This window comes from Struthio camelus, chromosome 2 (genome assembly GCF_040807025.1).
Source record: "Struthio camelus isolate bStrCam1 chromosome 2, bStrCam1.hap1, whole genome shotgun sequence".
Lineage (NCBI taxonomy): Eukaryota > Metazoa > Chordata > Aves > Struthioniformes > Struthionidae > Struthio > Struthio camelus.
In genome coordinates this window covers 95,172,097-95,193,524 of record NC_090943.1, presented here as the reverse complement: position 1 = coordinate 95,193,524, position 21,428 = coordinate 95,172,097, and the positions used below count along the sequence as shown (strand labels likewise).

Here is a 21,428-nt window from a genome sequence, read left to right as displayed (position 1 = left end):
AGACTGATGCACATGCTATTTAGTTTTTGTCATCTGTCTTCCACTTTCAGCTTTCAAGATTCACATGACTATTCAGTGAAGCAATGTCCTGCTGCCAAGATGACTTAGGTACTCGTACATAAGTTTGAATGAAAATAAAGAGTAAAAATCCCACAGGAGTGAAAGGGCGTCTGTCTCCCGCACAACCTCATCAGAAACTAAATCTAAAGCACATAAGCTGAAAGACAGATTCCCTCTTAGTTAAAGGTGTTTGGAATTTTATTATCATTAGCGGTTCTTAGGTAGGCAGGTATCTGCTGCAGACCTCTAAACTTTAAATTGTAAAAATCCCTTTTCCTCACTAAGACTAACATTTCAAAAGAATTCTCTCATCACCTTCAACATACCAGTAAAAGCCAGTTTAACAATATCATCAACTGACTGAAGCCTCTTGATGAAACACCTTGCTTTCGCTGTGATATTTAAGTAGCAACATAAGACAGCTTTATTATGCCAGGGTCAAACAGGACAAGTTATTGCATTTTGATGAGCCATAAAGTCACACATTATTAGACATACTACACGGTTACCTGACTAGTTAAATAATGGCTCAAAAACGTTTTCTGAAGTACAGTGGTCTCAGGTTATTTCTTATTCAAATCTTGCTGACTTATTTTCATCTGGTGGCATCAAACTGGCCTGGTTATCCCTGAAATAATAGTCAAATCTTTACATACACATTTAAAGAAGCTAGTATGTGAAAGCAAACTTGAGCCAACTCTTGTAACTGCCAGCATATAAAGAGAGCAAACATCGGGAGATCCATAAAGTCTCACAAGTTACTTGCTAGCCTTCCGCATGTGACCTACTAATTTATTTTCAATTTACTAAGGAAGTTTGCAAATCTGGATTCTGACCAAAACAGGGGAGCGCTGCATAGTTTAAATACACCAGACAACTCTCGCCAAAAGCAATCTTTTTGGTTTTGCTTAATGGCATCTGCTGCTATGACATTACAAATATCAGCTGAAAAGAGAGGGTAAGAAAAGAAGAAAAGCAAATCCGTGCTTTCTTAGTCAACCGTTTTAGTGATCTAAGATATTGCCATTACCAGTTTTTGTTAATGCCTATCTGCTAGCAGGTGTAATCACAATAGAATACGTGCCCCTACCTGAACTGCTTCAGTACAGTGGCTCATTTTAAACTGCAGAGGAAGGTGTGCAGACTTTGTACCACACCACCGTAGTGTAAACATATGCACCCTAACGCATATCATTTTTCTGGCTTTGTTGCCTTGGCAGCAATCTTTCGTGTAGAAGCCTAATGGCAGTAACTTCCTAAACTGCTATGCTAGCTAGATTAATTAGGCCTTTTCTGTCTAAAATAGAAATGGACCCAAATTATTTAAGAGTTAAAACTGTGAACAACATAAAAGTTAAACACAGCATATTGGACTTTACCCAGAAACTTACTGGAGGCTCATAGGGAATTAGCATCAAATAACATTCAAATGCCATCTATTTTAACCTGATCAGTCAAGCTAAATTGCTTGAACAGTAATAGTACAAAACAAGATCAGTAAAACAAATCCCACCAATGCAAATACGATGTTTTTTATAGTAAATGAAAATTTCAAGATATCCTTAGCATATTACTACAATGGCCGTTACTTACTAAAGACAAAAATAAAAAGCCATATTTAGAGCTAATAACTGGAAAGCAAAACTCATTCTTCATTTAATCTCCTTTCAAGCTGCATTACATCAGAGAGGATGTGTCAAACAAATTGAACTCAACACTGCTCCAGAGGAGAAGACCTTCTGCAAGGTACTCTTTAAAACGCAGTACGGTTTCCACTGCATGCAAAGACATAGGGTTTTTTTGCATTTCAGAACGCACAGCAGACCTAAGGCAGCACTGCAAGGAGGAAACTCAAGGCCAAAGTCACCCATTAAATCATATGTTGCTCTTTACACAAAAAGCATGATATTTTCTATTGAAATTTTATTGATCTATTAGCTATGCTATAGAGTTACAGAAATTAGCATGCTCTGCATTAAACGCACATTCTTCACTGAGAAAGAGAAATACCTAGCAAAAGTTAGGTTTTTCATATTTAAGGAGAGAGAATACTAATGTGCACATATATATGCAGGGGAGAGAAAAGAGAGATTTTTTTACAGTCCAAAGCCTGTGAATAATGTACATGCTTAACTTTACTTCCCTGAGCAGTTCCAGTGATGTCAGTGAACCTGAAGTAGTGAGCTAAAGCCTACATATAAAGTGCTTACAGGTCAGGGTCTAATTCAAAGTGAATTCCTGCAGTAAACGGGAACCTTTTCACTGCATTCAGTACACTCCTGTCATCTCTCCACCTACAATTGTGCAAAATGTCTATTACGTATACATGAAGTTACTGCAAACCATGTTCTTTCAGTCAGGATAAATCAGGATGGGTCTACCGAAAACAAAATAGGTATGTCGATTCAGACCTTAATGTCCTTGCAGAAATTATCAGACTCATTTTTAGAAGTCAGGAATGATCTTGTTTACCCGGGGATGAGCAGTGACATTTCATATCTTAGTTCTTAGCTTTTCATCAGTCATCTTTTAAATAACCAGAATATTTCCACTAAGAACATCTCTAGATATGGAATGCAATGGTTGGATAGCCAAAGCAGATGTGGGATTCTGCTGTTCCTCTTTGCATCTAAGTCTGAATTAGGCTTTGAACCAGCATGTTGGCTTACATGAAGTAGTACAAGTAAATTACAATTGAGTTTCCCATGAAAGTACACAACAGTTCAAATTCAGAGAACCAGTTATAGTTCCAGATCTGAGTGACTGCAGTCTATTACTGCTTTGTAACACAACTAAACAAACGCGACTATCATCTTTACCAACGGTTTAGAAATATTAATGTCCAGGAGTCAACAGGAGAGATTCCAGTGTCTTAATTGCGAACAAGGGGAACTTCAAAAATTCATTGGTAGCACCCAGGCAGTTGTAGCCCACGGTAACTACACGTGTATACTGCAATAAACTAGAAAATAAGTATGCCTGTGTTCCTTTAGTCCTATGTTCACATCATGAAAGACAGCAACACAACTTGAACTTGACAGCAATAAACAAGATTGGAGAAACGTGAGGTGATTACATTTTTATTCCTTGAGGTAATTTTCACAAAGAGTAAACGGCTTCTAGGACAGGGGAGAGGTGCACCCTTTTCCAGTGACTGCGATGGATTGCTCTCATTCTTCCTGCAGCCAAAAGTGCTCGTAAGAAGGTTTTTACTTTAATAAGATCCTTTTAAATGAGGAAAATAGAAAGTAATCTTCTATCTTGTTTAGCTGGCTTAATCTTTTAAGCAAAAATGATGATTGTGCAGTTCCCTAGTTGAAATTACTATAGTTAAAATCACTTAGCTTTCAAACTGTACCTTCATGATTGTGAGCATGATTCTTTGCTTATCATGGACAAGCAATAAAAAGATGCACCAACAAAAACCATAGAATATATATAGTCAAAGCTACAGTCCACCAAAAGCCCACAGAATAACTGAAGTTATCATCATCTTAATAAGGCTGAAAACATGGCCTCAACTTGCCTTCCTGACTTACTAGCAGGTGGATGAGGAACAGAGTGAATTTCATTTTGCATTCAAGAAGTACAATTACTTGACAGTATTTTTAATCTCAGCAAAAACAGAGTGTTTAAAAAAGAAAGATGTGTTCTAATTACACTCATCATGCTATCATTCATTAAGAGCTACATTAACAAATGCCATCATCATTCAGAAGCAATAAGTCAGGAAATCTTTAGACACTGAAGCATTTGGCTTCTCCTCCTCCAGGGATGCTAATGTAACCTCTCAGTAGGTTTATACATGACTGATACTAGAATATTGAAAAGTGCAATAGCACAAATCATTTCAGGCAGAAATTATTTTATATCATTAATGTAGAACATAATTTTACTTTATTGAGACCATTTGGAAATGTTTACTTAGATAAATGGTCACAACAGACAAACAATGTGGCAGACAACAAAATCTTAACCGTCACACATATTGGCACAAACACATCTCACAAATACAATATCAGGAAAACATAACTTTAATTGCACCAATCATCTTAAAAACCTAGCTGCCCCTGCTACTACCCAGTCAAGAATGCTTTGCAGCTGTACCGCACAGATTCCAATAGCAAAACATTTTGTTCCCGAACCAGATAGGGTTGCTAAGTGACAGCAGCACACTTATCTTCCACATCATTTACAAAACCCAAGCACTTACAAATAAGGAAATGAATAGTTAAGTGCTCATCAGGCTTACGTTTCCCACGTAGTAAATGTGTTACTGTTCCTGAAGGCAAAAAATGTCTTTATCCCCACAACAAAACAACTTTAAACTCCAATCTCTTTACAAGTTTGATGCATTTTTACAACAAATGTAGCACCTGAGTCCACAGAGGCTGATTTTCATAGCACCTAGAACTCTACCCAAAACGAAGGGAAGCGGTATGACTCGGAAGCGTAGAAAAAACAGGCTTTCAAACTCCATTCTTCCATTACAATGTGTGGTAACTGGACATGTGTATACTTCCCTAATCACAAGAAAGCCATGACAGAGAAGGAAACGTTTGATCAGATTCTTAATTTTCTAAGATATACCCAAGTCAACAGCCTTTTTCCCCACCTATTTCACTGACAGAAAATTGTGTCTAGTTTTTCAGTAACAGCATTTTCTGTGCGTACCTGAAAAGTGACCTAAACTTCACATCTTACGATGCAGTATGATCTGCTGAGCACTCCTGTAGACTGACAGACACATGAGAAAGCTGGTAAACATTGTTGCAGAAATACCTAAGATTTCTTTTTTCCAGGAGAAAGAAAAAAAAAAAAAAGTCTTCTACAGTGAATGTGAAATACCCTAAAAGTTTAACAATTTGAGAAAGTGTCTGCTTTAGGATTGCTGGGGGATTTTCAAGAAAGGTCTATGTGGGAGAGGGAGTTTTTTTTCAAAGTGGCATCAAGATAAATTCTACAATAGAACTGTTTGCAGTCTTCACCCTGGAGAATCTAGACTCGACATCCAGAGGACTTCAATTATAGTTGCATCACTTGTAGCAAAATTGGAGCATAAGAAAAATCTTGCATGTATTCTTTCCAAGAGCCATTTTGAAATTCTTACTGATCTAATGGAAAATGTTTGCTCATGGAGAGTTCTGGCCTTTATAATCAAGGAATGTCTCTTTGAGTAGCCAGCCTGTTTTAATGCTGAATCAATGCAAACTTAAACATTTTGCCTTCAGCAACAGGGAAGATAAACATTTTGTTCAGTTCACTGAGGTGAATCTTGGGTCTCTAAAGCAAAATGTGTACTTCATAATGAAAACTGCAAATGAAAGGTGCAAATTTGCTGCTGCTGCTGATATACTCCAGCTACACAGAGGGCACCTAAGGGAGCTACACAATTTCACATCACATCACAGCCCAGGAAATGGAGAATAATGAGTGGCATCAGGACTGCATTAATCAGTGGACATGTCTGGAAGAATGGAAGGTAAACGGCTAGTGAAAGAACCAGGAGTGTGACCATCCACAACAGCCCCCCAAACCAGGGCCCGTTACACAAATTTAACTTCCAGCAATCTTTGTAAACAAACACAGAAAGAGAGAGGGAGATGGGGACAATGGGTCCGAAGGAAAGCAAAATAATTCAGATGCATTCTCTACCACGTACATCTTCATAGCCAGTACTGTATTCCCTGGGCAGAGCAGGCTTGCACAGTAATACACCTGAATTCCTTCCAGGGACCATGCACTGAACAACTTTGTATCTCATAAGTCTCACAATTACCCATCTCCACAAATTAAATAACACTGAAAAAAAAGTAGTAGTTTATTCTGAAAGCTTTACTAGCTGACAATTTTCATATCTCAGAAAAAGTTACCTGGAATACATCTATATTATTAACAGCAGGCTCAAGTAACACATTTAGTTAGCATTTCAAATAATGAAACTTTACTGTTTCACTCCCCCTCTACCAAGAACTGCAAATACCTTCCAAAATAAAACTGCATTGTTCCCCAGGTATTTGCACAATTGATTTCATCGTCTGTCATCAGTTCCCATTGATGTTGACACAGCAATGTAAACAGCCAATCTGCAGTAAGTCTCCATGTCAAATGAAGAGACTATCCTTTTTGTATACGGGACCTGAAGTCTCGGAACAGAATATAGAAGAGTCTGGTCTGGTTTCAGGCAAAACACTGATTTTTCCTTCTTGACGTTCAATTATAACTGTCAGCTAGTCTGGAGTAAAGCAAATCCTGTTCTTTCAATGTGTTCTCAGTTGGCAGACAGCATTTTTACAGCATAGGACATAAGCGGGTGTCTAGCCAGTACTACACTAAGTTTAGTTAATGGCTAATCTGGCATTTGTTCAGCTCTGTATTTCAAATGGTAAGACAGAGAAGGCTCATTATTAAAAAAAAAAAAAAAAAAGATTAAGCTCTATCTTCACCACCGCACTTATGTGGTTGATGAAAATGATGATAGCATATCAGAAGTCTCAGCATCCTAGTGAAAGCTAGCATGTAAATATTTATGTATTATGCAAGATAGCCAAGCACTGGTTGCCTGTCTTGTTCCATATTTCTGAAACACAACAGAAACTGAGTTCAGTTAAGAACAAGCTACAAAGCTTTACATCACAGAATTTTAAACTATTTAAAACCGCTATTAATAAGAACCTGTACCTGCAAGATACTAGATGTTTCCAAGGTCTGAGTAACTTCAGTTATTCTGGAATAAAATGTACTCAGTGCTACTTAGAAGGACCTGGCTTCTTGCCAGATTGTGTAGGAAACTATATATGTAGTTTTAAAACTCAGAAATAAACCATAGCTTGAGTTCTCAATAAAGAGTGGGAAGAAAACATTTGTTTCGCTTTTCTGGAAATATGAAAATCAGAAGATTATGAATAGTATGCGTGTTGGACACACGCGCACACACGCGCGCCACCAGAGCTGACAGTTCTCTGTCCAAATTGGGAGCAACTGAAAAGCATTTCTATCTGAGGACAATACAAGGGCCTGTCTAAATAAGCTTAGTGGTATCAAGCAAGTTCATACTGTTGCAAGCCTACCAGCACAAGTGATGCTCGCTGGCAACTGTATCAACAACCCCAGGTAGGTGTGCCAAGTATAGAATTGGCAGTGAAGAATTCACTGTTCTCCTCTCCCTAATGATGGTCACCAGCAGCAGAGCTGAAGCAAACTGGCAAGACTGCTAGTGCAATAGCCAGACCCGTTGCCTGTGCTGTAGCATCTCTGTGGAGAGGTAAGACTCCTGTCTCCAGGGCTCTTGGATTTCATAAGCATTACAGTCAACATACAAACTGAGACTTGACAACCCAATTTACGCTGTCAAATGCTTTACACTACCCAGAGGGATTCTTTACGCACCTACAGAGGCCAATAAACAGGCTAATCATCTCACAAATTGATTATTACACAGTCAAGACCAGGACAGGATATACTTCAGGATGTAATAAGAAACAAAGATTAAGGTATGTTCTTCCCCAGTGTCAGTACTATCAGTACAAAGCAACACACCCTACCATACCATCTCAACCGCAATTCACAGGGCTGCTGGGGTTGATGGTGCTTAGCACAGAGACATCTCAGGCTGGGGCAGGTACTCGCTGTGAAAAGACACAGCAGCAGAATTCCCTGTACCAGAGACCAGGATCAACCATCTTTCAATCACTTGGATCATATGTCTTCAAAAACAATGTCTGCAGAATAGCTGAGCAAAATCCCTTCCTATTAAAAACAATCAATCACTAAGAATTACTCCACTTAGAAACAGTAGCCTAAAATAAAACAAGTGCAGAGATCTGGACCGATATGGTGCCATTCTTCGAACTTGCTACCCGTGGCAATACCACATGTGGCTTTCTTAAAGTACAGATTGGTAACACACAGACAGAAATTACAACATAACATAAGGCTGTAAAACTTCTGACCAATTTCCCCTCAGGCATTTCTCTTTAGGACTGGAGACATAGCTTGTATATATGCCTACTATTCTTCTATCTGGTTGAAATGAATTAAAAACAAAACAAAACAAAACAAAAAGTAAGGACAAAAGCCATACAAATCTTACCAAAAAAGTTGATTACAGGACTGAAAAAAATGCGAGAGGAACAAATACAGAACCACAGAAAAATTTATCTTGGAAGAGATCTCTAGCCCAATGCCCTGCTGAAAGCAAGACTAACTTCAAAGTTCAAAGAGGCTGCCTTGTCCAATTTAGTTTTAAAAATCACCAAGAACAGAGATTCCACATCCTCTCTGGACAAGACAGTGCTTACAACTCCCACTGCGAAAATGTTTTTCCTTATACCCAAACTTCCCTTGTTGCTACTTAGGACCACTGCCTCATCCTTTCTCTATGCAACCCAGAGAAATGGCCGGCTCTGTCTTCTCTCTAACTCCATATGTAATTGAGAGAAGAACTTGAGAGAAGTTGCCTTCTGTTTTTTAGCCTTCAAGGCTCAACAAACCCAGCTCCCCAGGCTTCTCCAGGTGTGTCAAATACTCTTGCACCCTAAACATTTTAGTTTGGTGTTGTGCTGGACTCTCTCCTGTTTGTAAATACCCCTCTTATACTGGGAGAGGCTCAAAACTGGACAAAATAATCCAGGTGTAACCTCATAGGTGCCCAGTCGAGGTAAACAATCAGTTCCCTTCATGTGTTGGCTATGCTCTTACTATATGCAGCCCTGTATGTGATCAACCATCATCACCAAAAGAGTGCACTGCTGATTCTTTTCAAACTCGTTAAAAAAGCCTTTTCTACAGAGCTCCAGGGCCTTTTCTGCAGAGCTTCTCCCCAGCCTGCCAGCTCCATCCTGTACCAACGCACAGTTACTCTGTTCCAGGAGCAGGACTTCGCATTTGCCTTTGCTGACCTTCATGAAGTTCAATTTATCCCATTCCTTCAAGTTGTTGAGATCCCTCTGAAAAACAGTCGTGCTCTCCAGCATATTAACTGACAATGACAGCTTGGAGTCACTTTTGACCTGGATGAGGGTGCATCCCATGCCACCACCCACATCACTGACAAACACGTTCAACAGTATCAGGCTCAGCTTTAGACCCTGAGAACTGTCGTTCATAAACAGCTGCCATTCGCTTTCAAATCATTGACCCTTTGAGTCCCACCAAACCAGACAGTTTTTCACTCACTTTGTAGTCCACCAATAATACCTTCCCTAACAGGATCTCGTTTCCCATATCTACTACCTATCTGCTAGTTTTTCCTACAAATAAATTATGGAGGTCCAAATTGAAAGCAAGATAAATGATAGTAATTGCTTTATTTTCATCCACAGAGCCAGTTATTTAATCATAGAGGCAGACAGGTTGGTCAAGTATGATTTGCCCTTATAAAATACATGCTGGTTGCTCTCAAATACAAGCATCAGCTTCCTTTTCCAGGCAAGCTTTATCCTTCCCAATTTCATCCCTGCATGCCCAGGCAGTGTTTCTATATTGATCCTTAGCAGTCTGTCCCCGCTTCTACCTCCCATACCTCTCCTTTCTCAGTATGAGCTCAAGCAGCAATTCTCTGTTCAGTCAAACTTGCCTCCTGCTATGCCTCCTTGTTTTCTTGCACACTGGGATAGACTGTTCTTGTGCTCTGAGGCAGCTGTCCTTGGAGATCAACTAGCTCTCCTGCACTCCTTTTCCCTTCAGGTCAGCCTCACACAGGGTCCTAACTGCCAGTTTCCTGAACAAGTCAAAGTCCACTCTCCTGAATTTCAGCATTTTCATTTTGCCATTTGTCTTCCCTACTTCCTTCAGGATCTTTACCTCTATCTTCCTGTGGCTACTGTAACCAAGGCTGCCACTATCGCATCCCCAACCGGTTGCTCTTTATTCATCCATAGGAAATCTAGCAGAACACCTCCCCTAGTCATCTACCCCCGTACCTACATCAAAAGATTGTCTCCAAAACATTCCCAAAATCTCCTGGATTGCTTGCGCCATTGTGTTGCCCTGGCTGGTTGAAGTGTTTTTCAAATAAATATTTTAAACTTGCTTCCCTTCCATATGTTTTTAATCTCACATTAGTCACTGTCCTTCAGCACAGAGATAACTACCAGCAAGTGATAAAAATGACTCAAAATCTCTCATGTCACTGGAACAATTTTTAGCCTGACCAATCGATCAAGTAAATTGTTATTCTTTACCCTACTGCATAGACCAGAAATACTATCATGTGACCCAGGTGGCTGACCACAAGATATTATCAGCCAGAGACCAAACGCACAACGCAACATCTTGTGGACTACACACAAGTTGAATATGTTGTCAAATTCCTGCAAATGCATAAGATGAAAAAGAGGACTGGCTTGTAAGCGATTCACTAGCAGAAATAATTTCAGCAAATAATTTAAGCAGTTCTACTCTCCACTTCATAGGAATAACCTCCAACTTGCCTATTTCCCAGATCATTTCAGTTCGTAAGATTTTATTTAATGAAATAACATCAGATAAAACAAAGGGGTACTATCCTAGACTAGAAAAAAGTCTGTAACACATCAAAACCTATTTATTGCACATGGCCTTATGACGAAAAAGTTGGCCAAATAAATACCCTGTTGTTCAAACAGGAGAAACTGCTGGCAGCTTGATTTAAAAACAAAACAAAACAACATAACAAACAAAAAAACCCCACAAAGAGATAAATCTATGCCTGTTTATGGTTCGGGACTGCTGGAATTCTGAGCCTGATTCTGTGCTTTACTCCTTTCACCCTGTTCCACCAGCATAAAGGGACTGTGATTCAGGTGGATCTATTTGTTAGGGAGTCCTGCTTCTTTGAGGCCCTATTAGGGCCCCCAAACCAGTTTGGAAGGTGATGTACGATGATAACATAACTGGTATTTGACAGACTAACAGAAAAGGGAAGATGTTCTAAAGCTTTTATAAACAGAGTCGTATCCGTGCGCAGCTACGATCACCCCCACAGAATCATGCTGAGCTCATGAAAGAAAGTGAAGAAAGAAAACCAACACGCACAATCTGTGGTCCAAAAAAATAAAAAGCCATTTATTTAAAGCTCAGTCATTACCTGGTCCAGTGGAACTTCTACACAAGTGTCTTCATCTTCCTGCACTTCAGCTGCTCCCCACATTTCAGATCGCTCCTCTCCAGCTTTGTAAATACCTTCATCTACAATGGGAAAAGATACAGAGTGAAAGGAAGTGAAGTCAAATTGTGACACGGTGTGGTTCAGCTACTGAATTGCACTCAATTTTGTTTCTGAAAGCAGGTTTCAGAGGTGACACACCACTCCCCGTACAATACTTCTAATGAAATTTTCAATCTCCCATTATTCTCAATTTGTTTTCCTTTCCTTTTTTAATTACAAATGCCTATACTCTACATCATTTGGGGAAGGGAAAGGAGATAAACAGAGAAATTGAAGAAATCTCTGAAGTTCTTCCTGTCCCAGGAAAGGTCAGGAGTGAATCTGAACTTAATACATTACAACTGTAACATACCACTACTAGATCTATAGTCAACAACTGTATCCTCTTGTAATCATCACAACAACACTTTCACGACTAGCAAAAATCTGAAGCTCTGAATCAAAAGCAAACACAGTGAAGCAGGACAGGAGTAGACGATGAACAAAGGCAGTTGGGATAAATTACATTCCCCACACTCGGGCATATGCAAGTGGAATTATAGCTGAAACTCCACATCTGCATAAAAAAGCACGTGCTTAGGACTGTCAAGAACAATTTTAGCTAACAAGGTTCATGGTTCAAATGATACTAAATTTTGCAAAGAACTTATACAAACATTTGGTCTGAGTAACTTTTTTTCAAGCGTAAGTGATCTCCAGAGGTCTTGGCAGTTTCTAATACAGATCTTTTGGTATCAACAAACTATGAAAATGAAGACAGGCAGATACAGAAAACAATCAGCTTCCACATGACACACATTCCTCTCTCCCCTTCCCTCCCACCCCCCAACAGAAAGGAGCCCAGAAATTAAAAACATGGAGGTTAGTCCAAATCATCTCCCTCCCTCTCCATCTGTTTAGGAAAGACATACAGTCCTATGCCGTTGTGTTCACATCCGACATAATGAGCAACTACAATAAGAAAGACGAAAATTCATTTGTGCTGTTTTGGACTGCCTTTTAATTCTTCATAAAAGGGTGTGAAGTTGTTAATACTAACTGAACACGCAAATTGATCTGCAATGCTTGATATGGGAATAAAGTTGCCTTGTGAAATAAGCAATCATTCATAGGACCTTTTGGAAGGCAGAAAAACCATGGGTAAGAATAAGTAACAAAAGAGACTTACAGAAATCTTGAGTCTCTCTACATAAAAAGTTACGGTGTTGACTAGACTAAAGGTTCATTTTCCAGTTACTTCTCATCACTGCGAGAACCAAGGAAAGAGTTTATCCTAGAAACAAAGTTCTGAGGGATATCCTACCACTGAAAATGGTTATCCAGAGGGGAAGATGCCAAAGCCACCTAGATGGCCATAAATTTCTACTACTAGGCCACTGACAAAAACACTAGGAAGTGAAAGTCACTTCGCAGTTTGAAATGAAGAGGCAGAAATGTGGAAGCCTGTGGAACTTTACAATTATATTCCTGACTGGCACTGCCAACTGCAGCTCAGGCAAGAGATTTTCTGATGGATGTAGCAATTTAGTAATTGGGAATTGGTCCTGCTGGAAACCATTCCACCAAAAGATCTACAATACTTGTCCTCTGAAAGTGCCCATGTTGAAAAACGCCACAGGATTCTTAGGATCACTGGTTGGATCCTTGTCCTAAACATCTTGATGTGTTTTGAAGAAGATCCTACCTTCATATGTAGCATGGAAAGAGTCATTTTCTTCTCCCATTTCCCTTTTTTTGCTGGACTATTACATACAGCGTGCCTGTTGCTTTATGCCCCACTGGAATCAACTAAAAGACACCTAGTACTTGCTGGCAATACGGTAAACCTTTGACCAATGAATATAGTCTCATTAAGGATCTCACGCTGAGATGGCTTTCTTGACAAATTCAGCAGTAAGAACATGGAATAGTCAACAGTAGCAGCAGAATGCATCTAAAGATGCATCTTGTATTTTCTCAAGTAATCAGTGAACTTGACATTTCTCTTTTTTCAGAGCATATTAACACAAAGACTGCCCCACAATTCTGAAGTTAAACAGAAAAACACATTTGCTTCAACTTCTCCAGAAGATAAGGTTCAGCTCACCTGTCAAGTGAGGTACTCTAAGGAACAGAAGGTTCTGTTTCTTTTACCTGATATTATCATTGCTGCTGCTTATCATAGATAAGAGATTGAGATTTAGACCACAACCATATGCTGAGAGGAAAATGCAAAGTGTTTCTTGAAAACCACCATGATGACTCTCTTAATTCAAGGCCTTCCCTTAAGTAGCTTGAGAAAATAACCTCAGTAGCTTATGCTAGATTCCTTGGCTCGCTGAACTATAAAAAGTCAATCTGCATCTGAGAGAAATGCACTTAATATCATCACTATTCCCTGTAGACTCTGTAATAACATCCTTATCTTCAAGATCCCCAGGTCTTCCAACCAAAACAGGGATTATCTGGCCTTCAGACATAAAAGCACTTCAGTGCAGAGGTAATTTTCCAGGTTCCTCTCAGGCAGGGCAAGAGATGAACATATGCTGGCCCAGGAGGCCAAATCTACAAAATTTATCCCAAGAGTTGAGAATTGCCAGTTGTAAACTACCTTAAAAGGTGAGATGAGCCTCAAGGCTACGCTGAATAATCCAGCAACAGAACTCAACACTAGGAGAGTGGAGTTTTTTTTATAATAAAAATAAATAAAAGTACTTTCACAAATCTTAATCATAAAACCAGGAGTGTGGGAAGAGGGGAGAAGACAATCAATTTCTACCTGGATCATGCAACTGACTTTCCCATTCAAAAGACTGTACCCAATAACCTAGTAACAGGGGGATTTCAATATGCAAAAAATGAACTCCCCATGGCATTTCCCCCAAGCATCTTGTAACAGGAGCGCGCTCAGAAAGCTGGTCATAAATGGGAACAGATCCAGCATTTCTCAAGGATACCGCCCATTTATTGCGTGTCTTGTATGGAAAGCCCTCTAAAGTGAAGTAGCACTTCTGTCCTTCCAAAGAGTAGAAAGATGCTGAAACTAGACGGCAGGCTGCAACGGGAAGGGGTAATGAGCACAAAAGCCCCCAAATACTTCAAGGATAGTGTCTACAGGCAAAGTGGGAAATCATTCCATTTTCAGAACAGCAATGTTCTCTGTAGAAATCAAGTCATTAAGAGAATAACATATTTCAAATGCACATGACAGAAGAGATGGTTAGTTGGCTTCTAAGAGATGCAATAAAAGATTCATTGTTAGAAAAAGAAAATGAAAAATTATTTAAAGAAATAGGAAAATCAACAAGAAAAGGGAAATGAATTATTAACCTCTGTGTAAACATGAAAGCACTGAAGACAAATGCCCAAAACACATGTACCATTAATATTCAAGGAAGGCAGAAAAACGCTTAAGTCTGAAATGTGCCAGAACAGGTAAAGAAAAAATGGTACTATCTGAAAAATGGGAAAGTCATAAGATAACGAACAAATTCAAAATTCCAAAGGAAATGCCAAGGAATGAAGTTAGACTTACATTAGGACAGGTATTCTTCTTGTCTTTTGGTTTCAAAAGTGAAAAGAAACACAAAAGGTGCAAGATGGCATGCAAAATTTAACTTGATTTAAAAGAATATTAAGAAAATAGCTAAAAAAGTAAAAAGTTGCTGCTATTTTAGACAAAAGAAGCATTTAGGATTTTTACATGCTAATTTACAAATATCTGGAGGAAGGCAGCTGAGTGAAAGGCCAATATACTCCTTGTTTATGTGATTCTATGTCAAGATCTTGTCAGCAGGAGTTTGGAGGCCACATTAATCACTATTATCAATGCTGCGAGTGAGCTACTCAGCTGCTCCCGAACTAATGTGTTATGCTGTGTATTTTTTCCAAATATTTTCTAGGTAATATTTCAGAAATGCTTTTTAGTTTAGAAAAAAAAGCACAAAAAAATCTTTATTGATGCAGTATTTCACATCTCTGAATCATTAGTCAATTTCTTCATATGTCTCTAAAGGAGGAAAAAACAACAAAGCATTTTAGAAACCTCAATAAATTACATGAAATAACATTTTTGTAAGTCATCATTCTGTACTGTTATAGGCTTACATCGCAATCTCTACTAAAGTTAGAAATAAGTACTGTACCTTACTGAAAAGGGAATTCTCAGCACTTTCATTAGATGGAACATTTACATCTACCTCAAATGGCTCATAAAATACTGTAGATTAAACATGCTCCTCATACAAGAACAAATATGTAAACATGTACATTCAAACATGAAGGTGGCTACAGACATGGTCATGGCAATGATGGGGCTGAAGAGCTCCAAAAAGAGGTAAGAAAGGAAAATATTAGGCTCCAAGCCTTATAGTCAAACACTTGTCTTCTCCACCCGTTTCCTCCAGGTTAAGTGAAAGATGATGACAGTAAAGGATTTAAGGGCACCGTGAGCTCCAAAATGCCTCCCTACAGCTTTGTTTGCTGGTAAGTATACATTAGAGGATTTATTTCCAGGTAGATTCTCAGTTCTCCATCCCACATTAAGTGCTACTTCAGTCAATAGGCCAAGTGAAATATTACTGAGAGCCTCTTGATCTTATGTGAGGACTTTTTTCCAAGGTGTCCAGACAACTAGAAGAGATGGGAATTCTTCAGATTTTGCCTGTTACCGTATGAAAGCAGTGTGCCTTTAGCTAAAAACTGCCATTGTTTCTTTATACCCTATGCAGAGAGAAATAAGGTCACCTCCGCAAACACAGATGTCATCCCCATTATTTCTGGTTTTTTTTTTTTTTAAAGCAGGGCCACGTTCAGTAGTTCAGGTAAGAGGCAGAATGAGAAGGACTCTCAGATGAGAAAGGAAAAGGTCACAGGAGCAAAAGGGAGCTCAAGAGGAGGAGCCAACTGGAAAGAGGGTATACAGAGGATGGAGGATATGCACACAGAGGGAGATGATGAGGTGAGAATAATGTGAGAAGGCACAAAAGGAATGGAATGAGGAACTGTACAGGAGCAAAGAGGAAGACGAGGAAACGCACTGGTGGAAATTAAGGGAAGAAACAAAGTACAGCAGACTGTCAGGAGGACAAAATACAGAAAGGAGGTCGCAGGCAGCAGCAGAGTAGATGTTTCGATGAATGTGAGGAGAGGAAAGAATAAATCAACAGGTCCTCGTGTCAGTTAAGCTTCTTGGAGCATCCTTCCTTCAGGAGAGGCTGAGAAATGAGATGTTATTTCCAAGTATCTACTTGCAATTGAATTTGTGAGTTCATATGGTCTACATAGATTAGTTTGTGATCAGAGGTGCAGCAAAAAGCAACAATGAAAAAAAATGCTATTGTCAGACAAATATTTTTCTTGATTTCTTGAACATTTTTGTTTTGTTTTCAATGAACATTTAGCAGGATTCTGGATGGAGACTTTACAGTCTGGGAAAAGAATTCCTACAGCATTCTTTGGCTTGAGGCTGAAGAAATGAATAACAAATGTAACTGCAAGTGCTTTCCTATGAAGCTTCCTCAAGAGCTGTGCTCTACATCAGCTCTTCTCCAGCTCCATAATCACATAGAAAGACAGACCTACGAAATCTCAAGACACTCCAGACTCCTCCAACCTCTCTATTCCCAAAAGCCTTATGTGGGTTACTGGGAAAGATAGCACATGGAGCATGATTAACAGCTTTACCGAAGAAAAGTGTCTAGTATTTTAAAAAAAGGAGTGAACCAGCTCAAGCAGGGTCAGACAATATGGCTGTTGAAACACTGGTGCCCGCTGTATGGCTAACCTCCACAGACAGCAGCACTGGAACTGTACAAACAGTAAGAACAAGAGAACATTTTCAGTAGAAAACTGTAGTGAAACAACATGAGGGAGGATGCTTTCAGAGGGGTTAGCTCTTTGGAAATCAGGTCCAGAGAATATTGGCGTTCTTATTTGGTAGGAAAAAGGCACAGAAAGTCAGTTTCAGTTTTCTACTTAGTCAGGGGTATTTCATAAAAATAAATATATCAATAAAACATTTATTGCGGCACAAAAATAAGTGTCTCGGTCCTGAGCTGGTTTCAGTGAAGATAAGAAAAGGGAGAACAGCATTCCTCCATTACCTTTTCACCTCTGTGACACTTTTGACAATGAAAAAAGAAAAAACCACTTACAATTTAACGTCAGACTGCTCTAAATTATGTTTCTTGCAGCTACAAGCTCTAGTAGCCAAGGATCTTCATCTTCACTTGTTACCTACTCTGCCCTGTCCCCTTAGCCATGCTAGCTATGCTGACTTTGCAGCACCTAAAAATCCATTAGTGCAAAGGCAAGTCCTCCACTGACCCTTCTGAAAACATTCAGAGGAATTTTCTAGATATTTTACGCTGCCAGCTAATTCTCTAATAGGTACAGAGCAGATTAATTAATCAGCAATGGCAAAATTATAAATGCCCAAAACATTTTGGCTAACAACATTTCACCTGAATACACATTATCAATTGTCTAAATACTCAGATGTTCACCATACTGTGCGGTCACTCAGTTCAATATCTAGCGAAAGAAGCTATGAATCAGTGTATGTATAACTTTGAGCAAACCTTGGCTAAAGTGCCAAGACCATTTTCTGCCTCATGCCATTCAGTGCTCCAGCTTATTCTCACTGGAATTCTTTGGTACACTTTGATAAATAGGAAAAATATATGACTTTATTAAATAGTGAATAAGTTATACATTGAAATAACTGGTAAGAAATCTATATATTGTAAATAATTAAGCATAGCAATTAATGTCTCTGGCATAAGCTCCTTTCCTAACCAGCATTAACTATAAAACATTTATTGTGGCACAAATTACAACATTACACAAAGTCATTTAATGCATTTCGAATTTGAAACTGATTGAAGTTTAGCAGTAGGGATAAAAAAAATCATTGCAATAATGGCCTGCCCTGAATATTTTATGGAAATCAGATGCATTTATTAACTGCAAGCTCTGTATGTAAGCAAGAAAGTAAATGTGACTATAAAAAAAAATTAATGTGACTTACCACAGAGGCTGCCTCATAAAAATGTTAAATCAAATTAAAAATAAAATGTAAAAAATCTGTGGCTCATTAAATTGAATAGATTGCTACGAGGGATAAGGAGGACATGCATTTATGCCTGTCTACAATATAATTTTCTTTTTTATTATTATTATTTTATTTCAAAGAATCATTGTTGTGCAAGGACCATTTCCAATGAGAAGCCACTGCTTTGGTGACAGGTTTCCATGCAGGTCTGTGTGTGTCTGTGATTTTTGTCACCAAAAAATGATGGAATTAAAAAGAAATTGGTAGTAATATACATATGGAACTTGTGGAAATAATAAGAAAATACGTATTTTTTCACCCGATACTAATGTGGTCTCAAGCTTCTAAACAGTTAGTTCCTCTCTCCAGGACACACTGAACTCCTAATAAGATTTCACAACGTTATAGATTGCTGACATCAGATTACCTCAAAAGAAACTGCAAAAGGTACTTCTGGAGGTTAACCTTGTATAAGGTAGTCTCCTTTACTGATAGGAAATCCGGTACTGTTAGAGCAAAGAAAAAGCTGGCTCAGTTACCTGCAAGAGCTTAGTTATCACCACACATAAAAGACTACCAAAAAAAAAAAAAGACTGTATATGATAATGCTGGACATTATTTCCCTTCCTCCACTTTGAATGTTCACCTCATTTATTGTTTGCAATGTGTCTAATTTATTCATTTATTTAAATGACACATCATTAAGACCTTGCGTATTTAAATTAATAAAGCAACTCCTACAGTGCCTTCATCTTTTTTGATTCCCTGTTCAAGCACAGCGTTCTCTTGGGTGTCTGCTGTGCCTTGTGCGACTTGGTCCTCATGCTAAACTGCTACAAAGCAAATGTGAGGCCCTGAAACGTCTCCCCTGCTCTGTCCTGTTCCAGTCATTCCACACTGAGCATCAGAGCACCGACGCTCGATCCTGCACGGAAGTAAGCAACATGTCCTCTGCCAAGTTTGTTTGCCCTCTTTATGTTTTGCAATGTGTTATTAGCACAGCAAGAAGCCAAACCCAAAGAAACTCACCACACGCTTGGAGAACGAGGCTGCAAGGTTTACAACCATCTTAGTTTCCCACTGGGTTTAGCATATGCTGACTATGGCGATTCAGTACTGCGATAAACACAGCAACAAGGGTTCTCATTCTTAATATAGACTGCAACTGTATCTCCTACCATGCAAGGAATAAACCTCTAAATCCTATAAAATCTCTGCAAATACGGAACAAGACCATCTCTCTTTAGCACAGTTTCTACCTACACTGATAGCAAAGCAGTGATCTGGTCCATGCTTCTATGCTACTACAAATGGTTTTTTAATCCTAAAAGTTGTCAGTGGAAAAACACAAAAAGTAACACTTTCAGCTCAGAATGCACAGCTGATATGCTGCAGCTCAGATTTACGCTCTTTGGCAGGTTCACAATTTAATTGAAAGCAATTCAGAGCATGATACCAGGAGCAGCTGCCATACCTGATGGTCTGTGCAGCTTTCCTTTTACTTACAGGTTGGCCCCTTTCTTTCCTTCTTTAGCCAATGATAATACCCGGAAATTGAAATGATTCTTAGCTTCTAAGGCCTAGTGATACTCAACATTAGATCTGAAATGCTGTGGACTGGCTCAGCCCATCTCCGACACAGTACTTCTCCAATTCATAGCCAGAATTCAGACCTCTAGTACCTCCAGAACTTGTTTCATTGTTTGAGAGAGTGGTGGGCTACTTTACTATCAACATGATCACAATTAAACTACTATATTTGAATGTAATAAGCTCTAAAAGTCAAGGTGGTCCCTTACAGCAATTTTCTATTAAGCTCCTGAATTTGTTATTTTCATGTTCAGCTTCCTACAGTACTATTTACAGAGCAGGTACAAACCAAAAAAATACTAGTTTTTTTAACCTTAAACTGAGATGATGAAAACTAAATATGTTTTGGTATCACTTTTATAAGCCCATACTCTAATGATACAGCTACACTAATCTAAGGTCTAAAACCTCACATTTCCAGTTGTAGCTACTGTTATATATAATACATTCAGTATTATTTATGTTTCTACCAGTGCAACATGAATCCCATCATAACATTAATAGCATGCCTAATATTTTACAAAATCTGAAACGCCAGCTTGCAGTCCACTGGATTTGTTCTAAAAAGTCACATATTTAAATCTTGCACAAAGAGCTTTCAACATAAAAAAGTAAATAATTCCTTAATCATCCTGATTTGAGAGGATTATGACATGGATCAGTTGTAATGTGTATGGCACGCTGGTGAAACTCTCAGTGTATTAAAAAAAAAAAAAAGCAGATTCAAAATAAATGCATGGCTAGCTTAACTAAACTCTGTTGGAAGATTAGGTTAAGCTTTTAAATACAGTATGAACATAATTCTTGAGGCATTAAGTCCCAGGAAACAACCACTTTCAAACAGTCTGGCACTCAAAAGAGAGGAAAGAAGATTCTGTGTTACTGCTAAATTGGCAGGGAGAAAGACAGCAAGAAATATGTGGTACGTTTTCCACCAAGAACATTTTCTTTTTATCTATTACCATACACTCCAAAATGTGCACATGCAAAGTCCCTGTGTAGTTTCTTGGTTTCCAACTAAGATTAATCCCACACCAATGAGAGCCAAATGCTGCCAAATAAAATGCCAAGAGTCTTTCACCGTCCAGCAGAAAAAAAATGTGTAAAATGTATTAAGCAGTTGCCTTACCCTCTCCAAAGTCTCTGAATTTGAAGGAGTTCTTTGAAATAACGCTGCAAAGCCCCCTGAGGATCTATAAGGGGCCTTCACAGTAGACAGTGGAGCTATACTGATTAAAACAGTGCAGTGGAGCAACCCTTATTACTGAGTTCCAGGAGTTGCCTCTCCAACAAAAAGGTCCTTCATAATAACACAACGCTCCTTAAAATAGAACTGATAATGCCATAATCCAAGGCAGGAATCACATCATCACATCAAATTTAATGCACCCAAACCTCAGGTGACTAGTCTAAGCTCAGTCTCCAGTTCCATCGTCAACTGAGAGAGTGGGCACCTCCAGACACGCTTCTTTCACCTGGACTGCTTGAGCCTAGATACCCAGAATAAATTAAGCCTCACACAGCAGGAAGTAGGCAAGATGCATCCTGCCCTCCGTGATTTCTTCCAGGAGCAGCTGGGGTCTGAAAGCATACCAC

The 21,428-nt window shown here is 38.9% G+C and overlaps 1 protein-coding gene across 1 annotated transcript in view; it reads right to left on the bottom strand.

Annotated features, from left to right (window-relative positions):
• The window catches only part of DCDC2 (doublecortin domain containing 2), a 72,595-nt gene that overhangs the window by 2,653 nt on the left and 48,514 nt on the right, over positions 1–21,428 (bottom strand). Inside the window, exon 8 of the mRNA XM_009688735.2 lies at positions 11,129–11,229. Within this exon, the coding sequence (XP_009687030.1) occupies positions 11,129–11,229 (101 nt within the window). The remainder of the gene's footprint in view (positions 1–11,128; positions 11,230–21,428) is intronic.